Consider the following 25029-nt stretch of genomic DNA (forward strand, 5'->3'; position numbering starts at 1 on the left):
CCCAGATCAGCTGGAGTGGTCATGGTGTGTGATGTGGGTACCAGAGCAGGCACTGCATATGCTGGGTCTGGCCTGGGGTGGGATGTGCGAGAAGCAGGAGTGTGTCCATAGGCCTGATCCAGCCTGTGGACCAGCCACTCATTTGGTCCACAGGGTCAGATGTGCTTGAGACCCCTGTCCTAAATAATGAGAATAACTACACGTTTAGTTATTATTGGCTATATATTTTATTGCCACATTCAGGATCAATGGGAGAATAAGACTAATGCTTGAGACTACTGCTATTTCTAGTATGTTTCACTTTCCTCCCCATTTTCTTTCTCTTGCCCTGTTGACTGCCTTTGCATGTCTCCTCTCTTTTCCAACTGCATTCCATTCCTTGTAGAAGCTCCTATTATCCACCTACTTTTTACTTCAATCTTAAAGACCTTCCCTATTCTATCAGCTAAAATGACTGTTAATCATTCTTACATTTAAAGCATGTTATTAGACTTTTAATTAGTATTCCTGTGAAATATACTGGAGGAAGGGAAGTTACCACTCTCCGAACCATTTTACCTAGACCAGGGGCAGGCTATTATTTTGGGTGGAGGGCCACTTACCCAGTTTTGGCAGGCTAAGGGCCACGTGGGTAGCCCCACCCCTTGACAGGTGCCCCGTCCCCTGGTCACCATCGTGGGCTTACCACCACACCAGGCAGTGTTGGCTGCTGCTGCCCACCTGGAGCTTGTGCGCTGGACAGCCCACAGGCAGCAGTGGCAAACACTGCCTAGCGTGGCAAGTGGGGGGGCCACAGCTGCTGTTGCCACGCACAGCCCCGATGGGCGAGCCCAGAGCTGGCATGGGGCCCAGGTTGGCAGCGGGGCCAGGTTAGAAACTGGTGCTGAGCACAGGGGGAAAAGTGGCCCCTCGCCCGCCCTGTGTCTGGCGCCCTGCGCTGCAGCCACTCACAGCCCGCCTGGGGCTACCTGTGCCTGCTCTGGACAGCCCCGTGTGGGCTGTGAGCAGCTGCAGCAAGGAGCACTGGCCACGGGGTGAGGGAGGGGACACTTTCCTCCATGCTGAGAAGGAGCCTGGGGAAAAGCTTATGGGGGGGGGGAGGGAAGTGCCCCTCCCCGGCCCCGTGGCTGGTACTCCCTGCTGCAGCCGCTCGCAGCCCACGTGGGGCTGTCCAGAGCAGGCACAGGCAGCCCCAGGCGGGCTGTGAATGGCTGCAGCAGGGAGTGCCGGCCACGGCGTGGGGGAGGGGCCGCTTCCACCCCACCACCACTCAGCTTTTCCCCGGGGTCCCCCCTCCCCACCCTTCCCCCTTACCTGTGGTTCTGGTGTAGGGCAGCCATACGGTCGCAGGCCAGAAGCCCCTGCTGGGGCTTTTGGCTGGGGGGGCGGGGCTGGGAAGGCCCTGCTGTTGTGGGAGCCCAACGGGCTTCCCCTGGGTCCTACTGCCCTTGGTTCCTGTCATTTTTGACAGGAACCAAGGGCAGATAAATATTAATTTTCTTAATTTTTTAGGAGCCCCACAGGCTGGATAGGATGGTCTCGCGCGCGGGGGTCATATTTTGCCTGCCCTGACCTAGACTATTGTGGATCACCTTTGAACATTTTTTGCAGTCCTGGAACCTAGACACTTGCTTCTTTGAAAATGAAAGCTTACATTCTACAGAATTAAGATGTGTACACAGGGTATCAATGCATCCGGCAGGCTAAATGCAGTTTTAAAGTGGTTGCCTGATATCTCCAGCTCAGAATTAACAGTGTTTGGATTGTGACAGAGGCCAGAGGACTAATGGGTTTTTACAAACACATTAACTGTATTTATTTGTTTTCTAAGGATGATATTTATATAAATTATTAGCACCTTCCATTTAAAAAAACCCTCCATTTTATACAGTCACATAGAAACAACAGAATGTATTTAGTTCATGTCTATACAGTTTGATGACAACTCTTATCTATTCATCTGAAACAAATCTTCATCCTATACAAATTATTTACTTTGCTTTAAGTAACTTTATCTTAAAGTTGCATACCTGAGGTTATTTTTAAAAAAATGATGCAATACAGCATGCTAGTAGGTTCAAATCTTTCTGACTGACACCATGTGTTTCATTTAGACTAACTGCCGAACAATGGTTATGAGTATCATTATTATTATTTATGTTACTATATTATAATCTGTACCTGGTAGCAATAACAAACATGTAAATACATGAAAAACAGTTATGGTCTATAGAAGATGTACAAAAAGAGAAGATTTAAAATGTAATTATATAAAAATTTAAGATCAAAATATGAATTTTCACACACAGTGGTCAAAAGATAGCAACTGACTACTCCACAGCAATAAATATCCTTGGCTATTACTCCAAGCGAAGTCTTTGCAGCTGGAGACTGTCTCTTAAAAATATTCAAAAATTCTCCCCCCTTTTTTACAACACAATCTCTTCTTTTTTTTATAGCTTGTATGGTCATCTTCATTTTCACTATCACAGACCATTTGGTAAACATAGCAGCTGAAGATGCGATTAGGTTTTTGTTCAATGTGTAACACTACATCTCTGTCAAAGTAAACTTGGTGACTGTAAGTCTGCAATAAAAAAAAAATTAAATCACGGTCTCATTTCAAAAGTCTGTTATACGCAATAGTATATAATTCTCACAGAATAAATAAAATAGTATAGCAGAACACTTCTGATCTTCCTGCAATAGGGGATGGGGACAGGAAGTTTATGTAACTAATTGGTCTTTTCAGATAATGAAAACATAACATTTAGAAACCACTCCACATTATTTTGACTGCTAAGCCCACACTTAACTTTATGCACATTAGTATCTCCACCAGTCAAAGAAACTACTCACATGCTATAAAGACAAATCTGTGTGTAAATGGTCTTGGGCCTGGGGCATAAATTGGTAACTAATTTAGAAGAAAATCTCATGATAGATTTTTCTAAGCAAATGCTGTACTGAGGAATGTCTTCGTCTCAGAGAATGAGAATTTTCAGATAAATTAACTATTGTCTAATAGAATACTTGCAAATTTAAATCACAATTGTAAAATTTGCTCCAAATTTTATGCTCCTTATATATGGGAAATGGCAGAGTAATTTGTACTAGGCACCTAACTCAGATTCATACAGAACACTGTATATGTAATGGTATATCAAGTGGAGTGTAGGGGGACATTAACATAAACCGAAGACTGTGCTTTCTACTCACCACATCCCAAGACTCCAAGAATGGAACAGTCTTAAGGAGAATCCCATGTTCATTACAGTGAAGGTCAAGGTGAGCTCTACCATCAGGTCCTATCTGAGTGACTGCCACGACGGATAACAAATCCAACTCATCTTCATGGTTCACAATTTTGAAAGTCTCATGAAAAACAAAACCTCGGGCTGATCAGTGAAATAAGCCTTTAGTTATTTTTTCCAAGAACTTTGTATTTTTTTGGAAAAAGTAGGGACTACAAGCAGACTTATTGTCTTTCATAAGGAAAATCCCTGCATTTTGAGGCACCCAGGAGGTAACTTTCCAATCACAGACTCCTCATTGCATTTCAAGCAAGCACCCATGAGAGAAGAAGGAAGGAATTCAATTGCTGTATGGCTCCTGTGTATGAGTACAAGGGTTTTACATAGAATTTTTGAGGGTGGAGGGTGAAGAATTGCAGTGGAATAACATTGTAAGTGCTGAGAAGGAAAATAAATTAGTCACTTTGAAACTGTTAGTGGCAGTATGACTTAAAACTGCTGTCAAAACTAGTTCATGAGATTTGAGAAAATTACTAGGATAAGTCACAAAAATTCTTTTAACCTCTACTCAGAACTACCAACCTGCAAACAACCTGAGCAGACAGTAGCTCTAGATTATTCTAGGAAGAGCTGTTTTAGAAAACCAAGAATCAACAGCAGGGAGATCACATGTGGTTGTCATAATCTACATGCCTGAGTTGTGAAAGAAGACTGAGGCCAGAAGCTGGAGGATGTCAGCTAGGGCCATGTGTCCTATTACTGTGTGCCTGAGAGTACATTTACTTTGCCCATTAAATGGCTCTTTGTTTTTTCAGCTCTTTAAATCCAAAAGAGTGTTTTCCTTTACTGAGGAAAGGTATCTATTAAAGAGTTCGGAGAATAAAGCTTCAGTAACAGGGAAAAAAAAGTCCATAGAGTTCTCACTTCTGTTGTGTTATAATTGTAACTTTTTATAGCTGAATATAAATGAACTACAAACTTGATAGGCTATGTAGGAACTTACCCTATTTTCACTGAGCTAATACCTATTCCCGTGGACACAACGGTAAAAAGGTTTGCTAGAAACTGAGGAATTAAAATTCATATACATGTGTACATTTCAGCTGAGTCCGTCTTGAGAGGTGAAAATTGTTTTCCAAAAATTATCTGAAAACCTCAGTTGCAGAAGTCCTTAAGTCTGTCATATTTTTATTTTGAAAAAATACTTAACCCCCCCCACAAAATCTTAAATATTTTCCCCAGCACTCAAGCCTTTTTCTAAATTTGAGGTGGGATAAAATGACCAATAAAAGATGGACTGTGCAATTACACTGGGAACTCAAAGATTTAGAACTTTCATCAGCTGATTAGGTGCCTCATACCTCTTATATAAACATACATGACAGTGGATCCTTAGCTATCAAAATCTCATTAATTTGACAGCCTATGTTAAAAGAGATATAACAAAAAATTGTTATATAATCCATGTTATCAGTGACCCGAGGAAAGGCACTTTGTGCTCAAAAGCACATCTAACATCTCTCCCACCTATAAAGTTGGTCCAATAAAAAAAAAGATATCACCAAATAAATCCTTGGCTCTCATTTATTTTCTGGATCATCACAGCTATAGCACTCTAACCCTGTTTAATATGCGTCTCCTGTCTTTAGCTGTAGGCATAATAGAACCAGTTTAAAATAATGATAGTCTCATAATTGGGGGAAGCCTGCTGGCTGCTTTCTCCTGTTACATTTATGAGTGTGGGAAAAGGAGGCTGGAGAGAAGAAAGATTTAAATGACATACTTTGCTAAAATGATCTAGCAAAAAGTTGTTTAGTTATAGTGCTATCCTCCCACTGGTTAACAAAAAAGGATTAAACCAGGCTCAGTGTCATTTGAGAATGCATGGTTGGGGGGAGAGGGGGAGGAAAGGGGTCCTATTTCCCGTGGCTGCATTAACTTAACATTAGCTTTGTCAAAACAGGCTGGAACACCCTCCATTCAAGGTAATAATGTATTTATGCCAAGGGTAAAATAAAAGGAAAGTAGCATTCTTGAAGATTTTGACCTATTTTTCTACACAACTGGAAGAATACAAAGAGAAAGACAGCTCTGGCTTGATTTGTGAATTAGCAAATTTCCAAGTTGAAGCAGTATGAAAAGAAACAAAAAGCAAAAGGCAATGAATGAAACAGAAGAAAACAAACTGAAAACAGACCAGCAGTAAAGAATGTTAGATAATGTTTAACCTGATTATCTGGACCAGGTCTGCTCTGCAGAATTTTTTAATGCCTTATTATGTAGTCACATACAACCTAAATGGCAAGGTTACACCTGTTCCTATCATCACCAAATTTCTTTTAGCACTTACCAATTTTACTGAAAACAAAAAAAAGAGTTCATGAGTGACAAGTAACTCAAAGCAGAGAGAAACACAATTTTAAAATATTTCTTTGGATCACTGCTGACAGACTCTATAGGAGAAATAATCTAAATGATCAGAATGGAGGGAAGAGGTAGGGTAGTTTGTCACACTATGGGTCTGATGCTGCACTATCTAAATCACAAGGAGTTTCCTTACTGACTTCAAGAGCAGTTGGATTGGTTCTTGAAGGACAAAGACTATTTCAGGCACAAATGACACTTTGGAGGAAAATAGAAAATGGGAAAAGAAAGCAAAAGGAATAGTTAGGATGGAGGATTAGGGGGACAAAGGCAGTACCAAGATGAATGAGGCTAATAGTTCTGGTTACTGCCTCTGTTCTGTTAGGCATGTTTGGCTGAACTTGCACAATATTTTGGTATATTTTTGCTCATTGTATCACAATTACCTCTTGTTCTGGGTCATCATCCAGTAGGTTAAAACGTTTTTTCACCACTCGGCCAGAAGCTGTTACAGTTACAGAGTTGTTCACCTGAGGAGAAAAGAAAAGGTGGCTCAGGACTCAAGGTAACCTAGGTTGTGTTTTAGCTGCACATCCATTTTATTTGAAATTAGGTAAAACTTTTAAAATGCCAAAAGGCAGCACAGTCTTTATTAAACAAAAAAGAACAAACTCTAACCTGTACAGAAGCACAGAAATTACTGTATTAAGAACCATTCTTTGATCCAACCATAAGTTTTACAAGCCCTCTTAAAAACAGAGGTCCTATCCAATTTGACAGAATATTAAAGATGTCACTAAAGTCACTCAAGTCTTTTCCCAAATGTACTTCTTACTTTGTTTCACTATTGAGCTATACACAGCCTAGCTGTCACCAATATTACAGATGTGTTTGCATTAGATATACTGTTTGTATATGCTTTCTGAAGCATTTTAGGATCCTTTGAAATTAAAAAGCTAAAGATAAGTAAAATACACAAGATAGAAGGGACAAGCACTAAACTACTTTTCATCCTTTAATAGTATTTCGTACCATGCTTTCTACAAAGAAAGCAGGCCATTTTCTGCAACTTTAAAGGATTCTCTCCAACACCCTTTTTCACTTCTATTCTATCCATTAAAATTTCACAGTGCAACCCTAATTTCACTGTAGAAATAATAGCACATAGAATGTGTAATATATTGTGTGATACTACTGATTCATTTTAATTGCAATATTTTAATGACTTAAACTATAAACATAACGTATAATTACTATAGAGAAACTGGGTTGCTTAAAAATGCCATGGTGCAGACAGCTGGACACCAGTCCTACAACTGGATGGGCACAGCCATTTTGAAGTAAATTAGGTTCTATGTACGCATGGAGTTATGCTTATTGGGCTAAATCTGTAATGTAACAATTAGGTGTTAAGCCGAAAAGAAAAAAAAAAATCAGGAAAAAACAGAGAAGCACTGCAGAAAAGGAAACCCATTAATGTAGCAAACAGAGAAACAAACAGTCAATGAAAACAAGGGGAAGATATACTAAAGAAGCATACCAAAGAATAGCATGAACTTGCTGGGACAAACTTATGAAAGCAAAGGCAAAACATGAGATATGACTAGCAAGGGATGACAAAGACAGTGAAAAAGTATTCTACAGATACTTCAGACAGAAAAGCAGAACTAAGAAACTGTGAGTCCACTGCTCTATAGTGAAGGTGCTTTATTTACAGAAGACACAAAGAAGACAGGGCTGCTCAATGACTACTTCATCTCAGTCTTCATAACAAAAATAAACATGACCAAATACATAACAAAATGTATTGTTAGAAGAATAAATAAAGAGCATGCCAGAGACGACTTTACAAACTTGGATTCATTTTTGTTGGCAGAGTCTGATTAAATTAATTCCAGGATGAAGGAACTGGCTGAAGAAGTCTCAGAGCCACTGGCAACAATATTTACAAAGTTGTGGATGACAGGTGAGATCTCAGAAGAGTGGAAAAGGGCTAACATAGTACATATCTTTAAAAGAGGATAAAGGAGGACGTAGGGAAGTAGAAACCAGTCATCTCAACTTTAATATTAGTAGATACTGAGGCAAATTATAAAGGTTATTATAAAAGTCAATTTGTAAATACTTGGAGGAGGAAGAGATAGATGATCACTAACAACTCACCTAGCTTTATTTAAGAATATTTAAAAACAACTTTGGCATAGTTACGACTTTGGTGGATGAAGGGATGCAGTGGACAGAATGCATCTGGACTTGATACAGCTCCACATGATATTCTTTTAAGTAAACTAGAGAAATGTGGGCTAAACAGAATTACTGTTAGATAGATATGTAATTGGCTAAATAACTGCAAGCAGAGACTAACTATAAATGGCTCAGTGTCTGAATGGCAGGTTTCAAGTGGGATTCCACAGGGGAGTGTCCTGGGTCTGGTGTTCAATATTTTTGTTAATTGCTTGGATGCCAGAATAGAGTGCTTCCTGATCCAGCTGGCAGATGACGCAGAACTAGAAGGGGGTTGAAAACACTTAGGAAATACAAGTAGAATTCATAAAGATCTTCTTAGATTGGAGAACTGGGCACTAGACAACAGAACAAAATTCAACAAAGGTGCTACATCTAGGGAAGAAAAACCAAATGTGCTCAAACAGAAGGAAGGATAATTAGCTATGCTAAAGCAGATAACAATAGCATTGCTAAGGCAGAACTGGGGGTTTTAGTGGATCACAGCTTGGCACAAGTCAGCAACATGCTGCAGCTGCAAAAAATACAAATACGTAAATTTAGACTGCATTAATAGGAATATTATATATAAGACATAGGGGATGATATTACTACACTAAGTACTACTTATGCCTCAGCTGGAGTACTTTATGCACTGCTGTGCTCTGCAATTTAAGAACGATGTGGAGAAACTGGGGAGGATCCAGAGGTGAACAATGAAGGTGATAAAAGGGTTGGAATACAAGCTATATGAGGAAAGGTTGAGAGAATCAGGTATATTTAGTTTGGAGAAAAGGAGATTAAGGGTGATACATGATATAATTTTTCTAACAGAACAACTGTTTTTCTTTGTCAGGTAGGGCAGGACATGTAGTAATGGTTTCAGAACGAAACATGGCAGATTTAGATTACATCTCATTAAAAAAAAACCAGCTTCCTTACAGTCAGAACAGTAGGACAGTGAAACAAGGTGCCCAGAGAAGTGGAAATTTCCTTCACTGGAGGTTTTCCAGAAGAGGCTGAAAAAGCATTTGTCAGGAATAGTACATGAAGGGCACATCCTGCATTTATGCAGTGGGTTGGATTAGATGACCCATGAGATACCTTCCAAACCTATAATCCTGTGTGTCAGTAAAGTAGGGAATACCTTCCTATAAAGAAACTACAGTACTATTAATCACAACAATAGTACTACTATAAATTCCATACCCCTTTTTTCAGAGCATCTCAAAGTTATTTGCAAACATTAATAAAGATAGTCTTGAAACCCTTCTTGAGAGGTACATACTGGATTAAGGGCCTGGTCCCAATGGACATCATAAGTAGTGGAGAAAGGCTCAACATCTCCAAAATCAGGACCCTGTTGTCAAGGTCAGACGGAAAATGTCTGAGAGAGATAAGATTAGAATTCAAGACTTCTGGCACTCATTCCCAGCATAAAATCATCATTCTTATGAAATCTCAGGAGAAGGCAGGGGAAGAATGAGCAACACATCTGTGGCTAACTCTGCTCCTTCTGAATTTAAAGAAAGCTTTGCTACCAATTTTACACATTTTTCTAAAAAAATTAATGCCACTGATTTCATGGGACAGTATTCAAAAACTGCTGAAGAACCTATTCTATGTACAGGTGTACCTACTGAAGCCAAACTGCAGTTCTAAATAATATGAAAATGTTTTTCATCAGTATTCCCTAATGAGTCATTTAACTATTTCAGCATTCCCCTAAGTCAAAAATGTTAATATTAGACAGGCTTGAAATGTTTTGGCTATTTGAACCATCAACTTCATGGTTTTTTACAGTATGAAACCTGCTTGTGATTATGATTTAGAGAGACCTTGTGAAATAAATTTATCATTGTACGGTGCCTTATACCTATGGTGCCCATTTACAATTGTTCACCATAACAACTGCTGAGGCCTAAAAAGTCAAGGGAGGTTTCGGTAAAATAGCCGTATAATGCAATTTATCTATGAAATAAATCTCTCTTATATAGGCCTGACGATACAAAGTCTGCTGAATTCAATGAGTCAACAGACTTCGGATCAGATTCATAAGATACATTGATATACGTATCCACATAATACATGCATACCACATATAGTCTTACAAAAGTAAAAGATATTCTTTCAATGAAGCATTTATTGTTATAGTCTTACAATATTCTCCCTGTTGGCCACAATGATAAAATCTTCTACAATTTCTTGTTGGTTGGTATTATTTTCAATTTCCTTCATTTTCAAGACTCTTAAAAAAAAGCAAAAAATACAAGTCATTCTGAAATCTACTTGTAATATTTTCAAATTTATGCTCTAAAAATTATCATATTATTAAAGAATCTCAGATAAGTGAAAGTTACAATAGAAACTTCTTTCAAATCCTAGGATAAATATATACCACATATGAAAGAAGCTGTTACTATAACTTGCACCGATTTGTGACATTTTAGCACACCTCTTCTAGAATCTATAGCATGTTCATTACATAGCAGTGTTACCTGCATGTTGTTTCCATCTATAGTTGCTATGAACTGATGACAATACTTTGGCATAAGGATACTCAGACGAAGGAGGGATCATTTTCCCTGCAGTGGTAGTGGGAATCAACTGCTGGCAAAGCTCCCTTGCCCCCCAACGCTGCTAGAGCCCCATGCCCATGGGTTGGATCCAGCCTGTAGGCTGTAGGTTGCTGACTAGGTCTAGCTGTTTTAGGTCCTTGCTACTTTGCAACAAATGCAATATTGATCCAAAACAGAAAATTAGTTCAGCCAGCTTCTTGGAAGAATAATTTCCCTAGAAATATATGCCCAACTTCATTTGTAAATGATTTTTTAAAGTAGTATTTGGGGACAAAAAAAAAAAAAAAGAAAAAAGCACAGAAGAAGCATTTAGTTTTTACCCACTGCAGACAATAATGAAGGAAACAAGATGGAATATGCTCTTATTATACAGGCATTTCCTGAAGAAAGTTTCAAAACTATAACAGAGACAGATAGATTTTCTTTTCCCCTAATGTATTCACATAGTATTTCCTAAATATTTTTAGATTAAAATATAGATTAACATGAGGTGAAATGTCTTCTAGGATATGAAAAACCGCAAATTTGGAAGAACTGAAATATATTTGAGGAAGGCCTGACCAAATCACTTTGTACGCATCTTTAAAATAAATTCAAGCAATGGAAATGAAATCTCCTCTATTTGCACCAATTGTGCTAAGATTATATTCCTTTAGCACTGAAAACAGTTTTATTACTTAAGATCTTACTACTGCAACTCTTTACAATATTATCAGCTAGAGTTTCAGTATCTAGTTTAAGTCAGTTTCATTCATATATATCTCCCAATTATAAATGCTATTTAAAAAAAAAAATATATATATATATATATATATATATATATATATATATTAGGGCTGTGTAAAGCTTCAGGTGCTGATTCGATTTGGAGGAGATTCAGCTCAATTCGGCAGCCAAATCTCTGAATCTGAATCAAATCGGGAGACCAATAAAAAGGTCCAAATCAATTCGGAAAATGATTCAGAGGAGATTTGGCAATTCGGGCGTCCCTGCTCGCCGCTACAGGGAGCTGGACCTGGACTCTGTGCCTGTAAGTAGGGGGTGAGGGGTGGGGGAATGGAGGAGGGGACCCTCGCCAGGCCCCAACCCCCGCCCACTCCCCCAGCCCCCCTGAGCACCCCCCCAACCCCCGCCTGCTCTCCCAGGCCCATCAATAGCTGCCCTGCCTGGCCCTAGCATCCCAGCTCTTTAAAAAAAAAAAAGCCCTGTACTCACTGGCTGCTGCAGCAGCCACTGGGGCTTCTGGAGGCTCGTGGCAGTGGGGATCGCCCCCTCACTTGGTAGGATTCAAATCTCTGAATCAGATTTGGCCAAATCACTGAATCGAATCACTGTCCCCTGAATCGGTTGAATCCAAAGCGAATACTAGACATTTCGCACAGGCCTTAATATATATATTAAATTATTGTTGTTGGTATGTTTGGTTACATAACAACACTTTTAATTGTTAAAAGAAAAGTATTACGTTGGCCTCTCTCCTGCCTTCTGTTTTCCAAACCCATTATTTTATAACTCTAGCCTTTGGCACTCAGATCATAAAACCAACCTAGCTGGCTAGAATGAGTTTTTGTCATGGGGTTAGCAATCAGTAGGAAGAAAGTTATCATGGTGTTTTCACTGCCAAGTCATCTGACCATGTGTTCATTTAATATAGAAATGAAATTTGGCATATTCCATAGCTGAAATCTCAGATTGTGTAAGATTTAACAGATGGTTTAGGAAGGTAAATTAAAAAGATAAGTAGATGTACTGGGCTCCTTCTTGTACCATCTTAGAGATAAGCCAGAATTTAAAAAGTCAGCCCCCTTCCATTTTTTTTCAAAATGTATTTGAATAGTATGCCTGGCCAAACTGGCTTCTTCACTCCCTCTATGTTTACTTTCTCCTTAGTCTTAAAGCTATACTCTTGGCAGAATTCCAAAGAACATGCAAAATTTGGAATAAAATTCAAATAAACTGATTTTCAAATGGGGGAAAGAGGGGAAATCACTGAATTAATGGCCGGCTAGGACTGGAATTATGAAAACCAATGTTATGAAGACCAGATCAAATGGGATTTTAACAGATTAAATCTGCCTGTAAGAATTTAAAAATGTGCAACATTTAGCTGATCAAAGCTTATACATCCAAAAAAAGGGTGAGGGTCTCAGAAGTTTATGATGAACTTGAGAGTGTCAACTTTTGAAACTGATTTATTTAGGGGTGCACTGATAGAGATTTTGGGGGCCAATACTGAAAGCTGGTTTTTAAGGAGGCATATCAGCCAATACCAATCCGATTTCCAAACAGCTGCGTGTAGCTGGTAAATCTGTTGAGGTGAAAGGGGAGAGGGGAAGGAAGAGGCATGGAGGGAGCAGATCATTGGCCCCTGCAGTGAGGGAGGAATGGGGCTGGGGCAGGCGCTGCCCAGCTAGGGCAAGGCGGCTGCAGGACGGAGCTGCGGCTCATTCGAGGTGCGTGGGGAGGGGGGCAGCAGCCCCCGTCATCACACGCTGCTGGTCTAGGAGCAGCTTGTCCAGCAGCTCTCACCATTGCTCCTGCTGTTCATCTGGGACTGGGGGGGTGCCCCCAGATCTGCACAGGGTGGGCTGGGCCAGGCAGGCTGCAGCTGTGGGCTGGGGCTGTGCTGTACCTGGTGCGGGCGCCGGCGGTGCTGGGAGCGCGGTCCCTGGCCCCAGCTGCAGCCTGCTCTACGCAGATTCGGAGGCATGCATGCAGCAGTGGGAGCCCCCCACCAAAATGAACCGCAGCTTCGTCCTGTGCCTGCCCCACCCCAGCTGGGCAGAACCTACCCCAGCCCCAACCCCACTCCTCCCTCACCACGGGGGGCATTGAACTGTGCCCCCCATGCCGCTTCCCTCCTCCCTCCCCTTTTACTGTAACCGACTTACCGGCTGCATGCAGCTCTCCAAGCTGTTGGGCTCTGTTCCTTGGTGCCTACGTGATATGCTGAGGCTGTGCACAGGCATGGCCATTTATCAGCCAAATTACTGGCCACATCAGGCCAATTTCCAATATAGTCAATTTTCTTTATATCGGTGCTCATCCAATATTGGACCAATATATCAGTGCACCTCTAGATTTATTATGACTCTTAAGATGGATGTCAGAAGAACTCTTAGGCACCTCCCAACAAACTACTAATTAAAGGTTACCTTATATTCTTGTTAATAAAAATAAGCTTTGGGAAAAAAGTATTATGTGTACTTACTTAATCAAATTTGGTCCCACGTGGATTATTCTACCTGAAGTATCTGGATGGAAATAGATCCAATCTGGTTCTAGTGAACAGCATTTCATATCTTGTATGCCATTTTTTGCCTGAAACAAAAAGGGAAAGCTTAGAACTTTAATATTTAGATATACTCAAAGAATTAAACTGGAAAGCCTCCTGCCCAACTTCATCTGAGTGGCTACAAACACTAGCTAGACCCTGTCAGTACAAAGAGAATAGCAGCCTTGAAACTGGAATAAAGGGAAGAATCAAACCCTTAGGGAACTCCAAGGCTTAAAGGAATCCCACTGAACTGGGCTGTAACGCTATTTGGTGTCAAGGGAACAGCGGGGTCCCAGAACATGGTTAGACCTGGCCCTACCTTTGTAAGCCTACACATTAAAAATGAAAGATCTAGCTTAACCACTGCAAATACTTCAGCAATTCAAAACAGATAAGGTGTGATTTGAGATCAGACCTGTCTTTTGCATTAGTTCTAAGTTTTATTACAAATGTGAGATCTATACATGTCTGCAGAAAAGCTTATTTAGGTCTGCTAGCCTGGGATAATTCATAATTTCAGCACCAAATCAGGCAATCCTACAAGGTTTTGGATAAGCCATGTGACAAATTAAAATAATTTGAATCCAATAATTTAATTTTTCAATGGTATTAAGCCACCTCCCAAAAATGTGGGGGGAAAGGGTTGCCTGATGTCCTGGCCACCAAAACCACCAAGCCCTTCTATATAGCTGTACTTCACCATGAGACAGAGACCTGCAAGTTGTGAAGAAAATAAAGACAGAAATACTAGTTTAAAGATGCTAAAGAGTCTAAAGAAATGGGTACATACACTGATGAAAAAGCTCCTGGATGAAGAATCATGAGTTAGCAGGCCAAGTGCTTGACCATATATCAGAAGTGAATCTAGCCTGAATAAGGTGATCAAGCTAAAGTGAAGGCTAAGATGGAGCGCTGACACATGTCCTATAATACAACATTTCAGGGTGGATAAAAATCAGTGATTTTTTAAAGTAAAAAATCAGATTTTTATTTAAATCAGATTTTTTTATTTTAATCATATTTTTATTTCTTTTCTTAAGATGCTTTTTGTACAAAAATAAACTTATATAAAGATAGTTTTAATTTAAGATACGCTAAAGCTCAAAGATATCATAATGGAAAAGGGATTATAACTTCTAATTATATACTATCTGAGACAATATACTCGTAACTTTTTTAGAAGTTTTATGAATAGGTCACAACAGGACACAGACTGTATTAGGGGCCCAATCTTATGGAGTTCCCAGAGGATCTTCTATAGATTAGTAAAGATTAAAGAAAACCATTCTACCCAATGGGACTCAGTGCTCAGTCTAGAAGATCCCATTAAGCATCTCTGTGATGCTTAGTTTCAGTTCTCAAACTGTGGATTTGTGTCTCCAGAGATCATAGGCAGATAAGGTTTTTTTGGGTAGACGTGATATCTTTTATTACACCAACCAAATAGTTGGAAAAAATGTTCTTTGCAAGCTTTCGAGCACAAACACCATTCTTCAGGCATAGGGAGAGTTTGTTGTCTCCACAGATAACATCCTTGTTAACAGCAAGATATGGAGATGAGACATAACAGACCTGACTACCCATCCATCAGCCCTATTGTCTCTCTGCAAGTTTGTGTACACACAATTAAGCCTTTACCTCTCTCTAAATGTGCAGTTTCAAGAAGTTAAATGAATAAATGATATCAAACAACAAAAATGCACTTTTTGTAGAAAACAATGATTAAATCAAGGCTTCCTGACCAGTGATTTAAATCAACTTGATTTAAACCAAAACCACCCTACATTTTTTTAAAAAGCTCATGTCTACAGAGAAATTACAAAAAAAAAAGGAACAGAACACAAATACTAAACCCATTTATTTTGCAATTTGTTAAGACTCAGTGCTTCCTCAAAGATTCTTTTTGGCTGGCTGATCAGCAGGAAGCACAATAACTTGTCACCACTGTGAACACAGAGAATGCAATGCTATGGGTATATGAGAAGGGAGGAAACACCAGAAACAAAACCAGTGGAAAGAGAGTATTTCCATTACTCAGCATTCTTTCTTCTGGCAAATTCAGAACTGGTATTACTAGTTGATAGGGGTAATAATGTATAGTACTCCCTAGCAAGGGGTTAATCAGAAGAATGGGAAAACTGGTTTTGCTTCAGGGCTTTTCTCAATTCACCCTGTGAATAAAACAGATGTATATTAATTCCCGAAAAGCCATTTGAATACATTACCAAAGTATTGTCTTTCAGAGAACAAATATAGAAGACTCCTTTGTGCTTTTTATTATTAGGCGTGATGATGTAATGCCAAGGGTATCCTCCAATTTGAAATGCATTCTCTAAGGAAGACACTTCAAATAGCAAAGGTGGGGTATCTGTGAACATTGGTAATGTTGAGGTTATTAGCAGTCTCACAATTCTACTGGTCCTTAAAAGTCTAAAATCTCAGAACAGCATTCCTTCTTGAGAACTTCTGAAGACTAATCATATGCACCCAGTGAATCAAATTAAGGGCAGAAAGGTGTCCACATATGTAATGTAACAAAATAGAGTGGATTGTAACTACTGTAATTTGCAACTGAATTTATAAAAAATAAACAACACATTGTAAGATTTTTATAATGAATATAAAAAGGATTCTAGATCTCCTTTCAGCTCATATAAGACAAATTAATCAGAAAACTCTTCAGCATTAATGTGCTAGACTTATAAATCTTCTGTGCATCAATGAAAAAAGATAATTACCTAAATTTAATTCAAATGGATACCAAGAGAGATTTATAAACCTCTACTAACTAGCTACCTAGAAATTCCTTTCTTAGACACTAAAAGTAAAGCCACCTTTTAGGGTGATAAACAGCCCTGTTTAAACAGCACAGAACAACACTAAAAAGACTGACAGAAAATTAATTTCAAGGGGAAATTTGAACATGTAGAACCTAAAACAGATTTTATCAAGTAAGATGGGAAAAATGTTTGCTTTTTTATTTTTTAATTACCAGAACTGGGTATGACTTCAATTTTATGCCTCTGGAAGACTCAACTTGCAGTATTAATTTTTTTCTTTGTACTCTGCTGGGACATTGATTCAGTGTTGCCTGAGGAAAGCATGCCATCTACTGAATTACCAATACCACTTTGTGCCGTACCTTGTTCTTTATCTTGGGATTACATTCAAATTCTGACTTGATCTTACCCTACTTAGTTTATGAAATTTAACAATCACCACTTGAGATGGGACAGCTGCATAAAGTATGAGATCTTACATTTATATTGTGCCACTCTCATGCCCATGTCAAGATTCAAAGCACTCAGTCAGCTATTGTGAGACAAATCATCTGCCACAGTAATAAAGCCACATTGGAGCCAGGAAGTGGCAGCTGGTTAACACCACACAACAGGTTAGGATTACTGAAGTGAAGATGACTACCTCCACAAGAGAGAGATTTCTGATCTACCTTTCAGAAAGTTTCTAATCAAGGTTTAATAAAGTATGGCCTATAGTAAATTACAACCTTGGAGAAAAAATACAGTATATGACTAGAGGGGTGGGAGAGGTGTCTAAGACATCTTGAGTTGATTAAAAAATGAGGGAAAAAGTCATGAAAACTTGTTAACTTTGTGCTGAAATGTTAATTTCATCAATTTATTTCTGACAGCCTAATCATTTAATTTAAAAAACAAGATAAACTAAGAATCCTGAAAAAGCTGAGTTAATCTCAAATCACAATAGCCCTATAGAACTCTCAAGCCTTCCTTATGTTTATGTTGTCTTTTGCCAAAAACTTTAACTATTACAAACCCCAAAAGCCACAGCAACTGCTGTGATGAGTTTGCCTCTAATCTTCATTCTTTCTTGTTATATGTTGCTTGCTCTCATTGCCCAGCAGTCTACTGGTTATTACAATACTGTCTTTGTTCTTAAACTCTCCCCGTAGAAATGTCAGTCTTCAATCACCATTTGGGCTTCTTTTGTTCACTTCCACAAAATACTTGTCTTATCTAAATGAAAAGCCAGCTTGCTCCTGGTGGTACTAGCATATTTGTTCTAGATGTGGCAAATTAATGAACAAGACACTTTCCTCTCCATTTTATGAAACAATTCAATAGTTACATAATAAATCCTTATTTTTCAAAAAGCAATTTAAAGTCCTGGGCTAGTTAGAAAGTGGCTTCATGAAGATTTGATTGCAAGTGCCCTTTCACTTATTTCAAATTTGTCCAAGGTCACTAGTACCTGATAATCACGAATAGTCAACACCTGTTTGGTGACCCATGTGAACTGAGCTATTGATCTCTGTGCAGCATATCCTCTTCACAAAAAAAAACACCATGACTGACACCCTTACTGGCAATCTCAGCAGAGAGGGCAAAGACTAAATAAGCATGGAGATTACCCTACTCTTATCTGTAGAAGTGGTCTCTCCAGGACCAGGTTGAGGTGCATTGACATAGCAGTGTGAGAAACCTTGCACTGCTTCTGTCCAGGATGTGGTTGTTCTGTGGAAAAATACAAGATTTCAAGTTTCCACAGCTTTGAAACCATCCACAAAGCATCAACAGTTAACTTACATCAAGCACAAGTTTAAACTCTGCCACCTTCAAAGAGATCGGTTGCTCCTTCACTGAAACACTACATTTCATTGCACGGACTGTCAGCCATCTCACTTGTAAAAGAGAACAGCTCAAAAACCACAGGAATGCAAGTATCGCTGAACAGCGGCTATAGAAAGTATATATCAGAAGTTGAATAGTTTCTAACCACAAAATCTTGAATAAGTCTCAAGATAAAAACAAAATGAAAAAAAAAATCAACCTTTTCTTTTGACTTTAAAGCTTGTGACCTAAAACAATAATGCTGCATAGGCCATGAAAATATATCCAGTATAAACTGTTTCAAAGCTCTCATAGGCCTGTTTTCCACACGGCCTTCAGCACTAAATCATAATTGAGAAATCTGAGAGAGAGAAAACTTAAGAGAAATTTCCTAAACTCTTGTGCAAAACTTGAACCAAATGTAATTGCAGCTTTTATTTTTATAAGACATTACATGATTATTTAAAGCCTTAATTTATCTAGCTGTTTTTTCTTTGTATATTGCTTTAATTTTATACAAAGACCTGGCTTGATTTGTCTGTAAATGATCTGTCTTTGTGTCTGTAAATAATGAATACATTTTTATACAGAAAATCATTTAATACAAAAACATCCCAGATTTAAAAAAAATGGATGCTTAACATTGGGAACATGCATGCATATTAATGACAGTGAAAGCTGACAAGACCTGAGCCCTTCTGAAAGTCAAACTACTCATCTAGGTGCCTAAATATGGACTGAAGAAGCTCCTGGGTTTTTTAATAAGGAAAAAAAATGCACATGCTGAAATGCGGAAGTCCTTGACTTGGGAAATACCTTAAGAAACATAGGGCCAAATTCTAATCTTAGATGCACCGGTGAAAAGAAGCGGTTTTTATCTGAAAATATAACAGTGTGTCTAAACAAAACTAACCAACATTTTTCCTGTTATGTGCAAAGCATCTGACATACTATACATAGCAAGACTAATCAAAGTTAAGATTTGAATAAGTTACATTCTGTTTCCTTGAGTTCTCTCTGCAGGTTAGATTAGATACACTAGTTTAACACTAGAAAACAATTTTTCTCACAGCTAAGTCATTATGTAATGTTTCTCTCTGTTATTTAATAGTTGTCAGGTTTTCCCCCTCCCCCTGCCAGAAGGGGCTGTACAGGAAACCCTCGCTATTTGCGGGTTTGGCATTTGCAGTTTCAAATATTCGCAAATGCCGAACCTGCATTTTAAATACACTTTATACATTTACAGGAGAGGAGCTCCTCAGGAGTTCTGCGCTTGCTGCTGCTGGGTTGCCGCTGCCGCCAGGCTCCTGCTGCTGCCACTGGAGCCACGCCCCCCCTGCTGCTGGTGGCACTGTGCTCATGAACGCAATGCCTTATTTGCAGATTTCGCCATTCACGGGGGATACGAGAACGTATCCCCCGTGAATGGTGAGGGTCACCTGTATTTCAATGGTGGGTGAAGGGGTTCCTGATTACTCATACCTTATAAAGTTTCTCAAATACTTTAATACCTAACAGTTAAAAGTTAAAACGTGGTTTTAACTTAGAAGAAAAGAGGAATAGAAGAAAAGTCCTATTAGTAAATTCTTGAGTTTTAGAGTAAATAGAGGCATATTTTTATTATAACATAATGGCAAACACAAATGAATGTGGAGTGTTTCTGATGTTTTTGCAAGTAGTGAAACAGCCATGAAATAATGGAAAGATGATAAATACCTGTTATTTTTATGTTGCAAGGAAGACCAAATGGATACTTTCCTACAATTCCAACTCTATTATTCCAGCTGAATTCACTGCCCAAATCAAAGTGCTGCTCCATGAACTAAAATAATGAAAAACAAATTAGCTTTATCAATACATGTTTATTATCTGCTCAGTTTTACTGCTTTTGTTATTTAGTGCATTACTAAAACAGTTCATTTCAGCCTAAAATCCTGTCTTAATTACCAACAGATTTAATTTTTTTTAACTGGCAGAATTTAAATTAAATTCCTGTTCAACAGTTGATTTTCCAAAATAAATTCTGTTTCATATCAAGGAATCTTCCATCTAAGTTTCTAATGAAACACTTCTGCTACAATAGGACTGATATGCAGAGTTCAGCTACCACTTGTTCTAGTATGTACTACCTATGTGGTACCTTGTTAAGATCTCTCACTCTTACTTTATACTATAATGGTGTTATGAAAATGATTTTATCCTGTTTGACACATTTCCTCCATTATAAAGTCCAGTTTTTACATATTGTACTACACTAATAATAATCAGTCTTGAGATAAATTGGTGTTACATTTCATGCTCTATTACCTGCTCAGAGATAGCCTGGAAGCTATAAAGCTTGACCAGGCCCACGCTATACATCACAATCAGTATTCCATTAGAAATGGCAACATCCATGACGCTGTTTCCAAATATCTGGCTCAAGAAAAAAAGTGTGAGAGGGAAAAAAGATTCAGAAAAAATGCAAAACACCAAGGCTACCTGATTCTAACGTTAGCTTAATTAGCTTTACATACCAAAACTATCCAAAATTGGTAACTGTTTTAATTTTGAAATGTTTTTGTAATCACTATCCTCAAGCTCAACCTGCAACATAATATTTTGCCCTTCACTATCACCTGATGTCAGATGCTTCACAAATATTAATTTTCAATGTCCCCAAGACAAATTTTTTTTGTGTGTGTTTTTATAGATGCACAGAGGAATGAAACTCAGAAGTCCCACAGCTGGTCAGTATCAGAGCTGGGAATACAATTTAGAAATCTTGTTTCTAACTCCTCTACTGTTCCTCCTTTACCAGAGGCAAGTATTTAGTCTAGTTATAACTCTGGGACATCACATAACTATGAAATTAGCTAGGTTATTAAGATGTCACTAAAGGTACAATATCAGATGCTTAAACTGTGAACCTGAATCCCAGTCATATGTGTGCCTGGAGAGCTGTTTATGGGGGCTGGACCCATGATCTTGCAAAGTCCCTTCCAGCCCTGACAATCTATGAATAACTCCTAATGATGCTGTAATATTAATTTTGTTAGAAGTGTTTAACGTATCTCCACTAAGAAGAAAAATAAAGAAACTTTTCTTGGAAATAAACAAATTAAATTCATCCAAATTAATTTTGGGCTATGACTGACCTAACATAATGCCATTACATACTTCTTTTTATATGTAAAGCATTTATGAAGCGTTTTCACTGATAATCAGATGTATTGTCTAGAAATGTGGAGTTAAATTATTCTTTTCATAATCTTAGATGCTAGTATGCTTTTATTTAAAATTTCTGGTTTGTGCCATATTCATTATATGGTTGCTCAATAATAATTCAGCTTTTTTGTTATAAACTGATCTAATTGATCGATTTGTATGTGGTACTTTTCAGTGAAATTATAGCACTGCCATTTTGTGCCCTCTCATTCATCACCCCATTCTTACACTTTTCCCAGTAACTCCAGTAATTCCAATGATTCATGAACTTCTGAACTCAACAAAGATGCTTCTTGACAAGTACCATAAAACCTCACTGGTAGTTCTCGCGTCAAAAAGCCCCAAAACACAGCACTGCATTTATCTGTATATCGCAAGTTCCCATATAATACTCGCACCTTCTTTTGGGAAGGAAGTATGAGTATAAAAAAAGCTTTTTCCAGGATCTTAACTGCTATAGTATGGGCTCAACATGGCGTTAGGGAGGAGGGGCAGAGCCCACTAGTCAGCATCACTCAATGTCTAACTGCAGTTTTAGAACTACAGTTCTACTGCTCAGCAGCCATAACAGGGTTAAAACTAACTATGAGCATAAAGGAGGCACTTGCTGTCTCCTGACCTGTAGGAGAAGCACAGCTGTTATAAGGAGCCATTGGCAGCCATTACAGGGAGCCATTATACAGCAGCCATTACATGTTTCAATTCCAGTGAAGAAAATCAGCCTCCCTGCTTAAAACACCATTCCAATTTTGGAGGGCTGATTTTGGGGGGGAAAGGTACACATGGCATGAGTAAATATGGTATATTTAGAAGTCAGATTTCAAATAGGACATGTTTCCTCTTCACTGGCATTACCAGACTCATCTTTTTATTATTTTTCTGGTATCTTTCCATCTCAGTGCTCATCAAAAGAATGTGCCTACATAATAATCTACCTAAATGGTCTAGGACAAGGCTGGCTGTCCAGCTTCAAAGACCCCAGGGGCCATATGTCCCATGCACTGCACTAGCAGGAACCATATAACATGGGGGCAGCACTATCAGGGGTCATGGGCCCCCCAGGCTGCACAACAGTGCAGGTAGGTGTTTCCTCCCTTTTGCACTATGTACACAGGCAGGTACCCCCATAGCACTGCACCATGCACGTGCATGCGATAGTGCTCCCCCACACAGTGTGGCAGTCTGCTGCACCTTCAGTTCCCTGCAGGCTCCCTTTTGGCACTGTGTTGTATGGGTACTCTGGACTGCTGTTGCCACTCGGGTAGGAGCATGCAGCAGAAGACAGGAGAGAGAGCCCTGAGACCCTGGCTGCTGCTGCAGCCAGAGCAGGAGAGGAAGGGGAGGATGGGTGGGCACTTGAGGGCCCATGTTAACCTTAATGGAGGCCGCATGTGGCTTGTGGGCCACTAGCTGAATAGTCCTGGTCTAGGATCCCCCAGGACCCGGTACTGGCCCCTTCATTTGGATGCAGTCTGTGGCTACTGATATGTGGAAGGTGGAATGTCACTACACATTAATGCAATGAGCCATACATTATTTCCACAAGTTGTAAGAATTAGTCCTGCATTACTGCAATGTGCAGTGACCCAACTCAATGCCTTTTAAATAACTAGGCCTGAGACTATAGTTAATATAGAAAATAACTCACTTTTTTGTTTATCTCCAGCATTCCAATAAAGGAAAGAGGTAGAACTCTGAACACAGCAAGAAAAAACAGCACAGACTGTTGGATGCCTGCCTAAGGAAGAACAGCAATAATGAGCAGAATTGTTATACTCCAGGCAATTCTTACATGGTACGGCACGTATCTAACCATATGAAACCTTAATAAAAATTATTAACAGTGTCTTGTGCTCTCTCTGAATAAGGGAAGTTCTCACCATTTTACAGACGTCAAAACTCAAACACTGGGAAACGGCATCACGCTGAAAGTCATAACAGAGGCCTGGGATATCTCTAAGCTCCTGCTGCTGTGTTTTATTGCAAAACAAGTCACTTTTTATCTCAAGCTAAAACAGAGAGGGGAGTATCTCTGGGGAGCAGAAATCAGCAGCGTACCTATAAGCTGGGGAACATCCTTCTTATCAGCAGAGAGGCAGAAAGGGAACTTAGAGTCATTGTTGGCTCCAGGTTGAACATGAGCCGCCAATGCGAGGAAACTGTCAGTAAGGCTAACCGCACCTTGTCATGCATCCACAGATGCATCACAAGCAGGTCCAGGGAAGTGATCCTTCCCCTATATGTGGCATTGGTCAGGCTCCATCCAGTTTTGGGCACTGCACTTCAAGAAAGATGTGGCTAGCACTGAGAGGGTCCAGAGGAGGGCCACTCGCATGATCAGGGGGCGGCAGAGTAGGTCATACGAGGAGAGACTAGAGGGTCTGAACCTATTCAGCCTCCACAAGAGAAGGCTGAAAGGGGATCTGGTGGCTGTCTGCAAATTCACCAGGGGGGGAGATCAGCAGGGAATAGGAGATGCCCTGTTTCTCTGGGCACCACACGAGGTAACTAGGAATAATGACAAGTTGATAGAGAGCAGGTTCAGGCTAGACATCAGGAGGCATTACTTTATGGTTAGGGCGGCTAGGACCTGGAACCAACTTCCAAGGGCAGTGGTGCTCGCTCCTACCTTGGGGGTCTTTAAGAGGAGGCTGGGTAGACACCTGACTGGGGTCATATGAACCCAGCAGCCGTTCCTGCCCAAGGCAAGGTGTTGGATTTGATGATCTGTTTAGGTCCCTTCTGACCCTAGCTACTATGATACCTGCCAGATGGGGCAACTAAAAATATTTCTCTTTGAACTTCTGTACAAGCCCTGTAAATATTTGGCTACATATACCTCACCTGACAGGATGAGTAAACCTACCTGTCGTGCTGCTGCTGAGAGCTTCTGCTGAACAGACTTTACAACCATAATCTCTTGAGGAGAATCCCAGTTCAAGTACCTGTTGGTGATAAGAAAAAAGCCTTGATGTTAGTATTAGTTTAGTCACTGTCTAAAACCTTCTTAAAGTAAATGGCCCATTTCACATAATCTAATCTAGATTAGATTATGAGAGTCCCAGGCCAGATCCCAAGGTCTCAGCCAACTCTGCAAGCTCCATGAACTGAGTTTTTAGGCTCTGAGCATTAATGGAGCTGTTTCCCATGATCTGAATCACTCTCCCTATTAGACAATGCAAAAAAACACTGTACAAACTTGTGGATAGTAAGGTTGTCTGCTGTACATTTTCCTCTGCTTTTCATAAACTACTACTATGATTCTGAAGCAAGAGAGGGATCACTTCCTCTGAGAAGTGGGGTGGAAGGGGGATGGGAAGCCTGGTGTCCTGCTAAAGACTAAAATGGATACATTGTGCAAAAGCATATGCATACAGTTAAAAATTGCCTGTTTCTAAATTGCTAATAATATTTTTCCTGTGTTTTATGAAGTTTGCTTTGCAGAGTTTAAAGAGACATTCTAGTATGTTGTTATTGCAGTATTAAAAGTTGTAAAATTGGAAGAGGAAAGCTAGTATTAGCATGAACTTGTGGCT

General features: G+C 39.4%; 1 protein-coding gene across 4 annotated transcripts in view; it reads right to left on the reverse strand.

Annotated features, from left to right (window-relative positions):
* Positions 1–1791: 1791 nt before the first annotated feature.
* The window catches only part of DCAF17 (DDB1 and CUL4 associated factor 17), a 31185-nt gene continuing 7947 nt past the window's right edge, over positions 1792–25029 (reverse strand). For 2 of the 4 annotated variants that reach the window (XM_059727292.1, XM_006265906.4), the window contains exons 5-14: positions 24360–24438; positions 23142–23231; positions 20594–20701; positions 20003–20108; positions 15923–16065; positions 13632–13741; positions 10002–10089; positions 6065–6148; positions 3220–3375; positions 1792–2587 (exon numbers count right to left, since the gene is read on the reverse strand). In XM_059727292.1, coding sequence (XP_059583275.1) covers positions 2399–2587; positions 3220–3375; positions 6065–6148; positions 10002–10089; positions 13632–13741; positions 15923–16065; positions 20003–20108; positions 20594–20701; positions 23142–23231; positions 24360–24438 — 1153 coding nt within the window. In that variant the 3' untranslated portion in view covers positions 1792–2398. Of the gene's footprint in view, positions 2588–3219; positions 3399–6064; positions 6149–10001; positions 10090–13631; positions 13742–15922; positions 16066–18092; positions 18191–20002; positions 20109–20593; positions 20702–23141; positions 23232–24359; positions 24439–25029 lie in introns of those variants that run through there. The other 2 variants (XM_059727291.1, XM_019480563.2) reach the window with 2 other exon arrangements.

This window comes from Alligator mississippiensis, chromosome 4 (genome assembly GCF_030867095.1).
Source record: "Alligator mississippiensis isolate rAllMis1 chromosome 4, rAllMis1, whole genome shotgun sequence".
In the NCBI taxonomy this organism is placed as follows: Eukaryota; Metazoa; Chordata; order Crocodylia; family Alligatoridae; genus Alligator; species Alligator mississippiensis.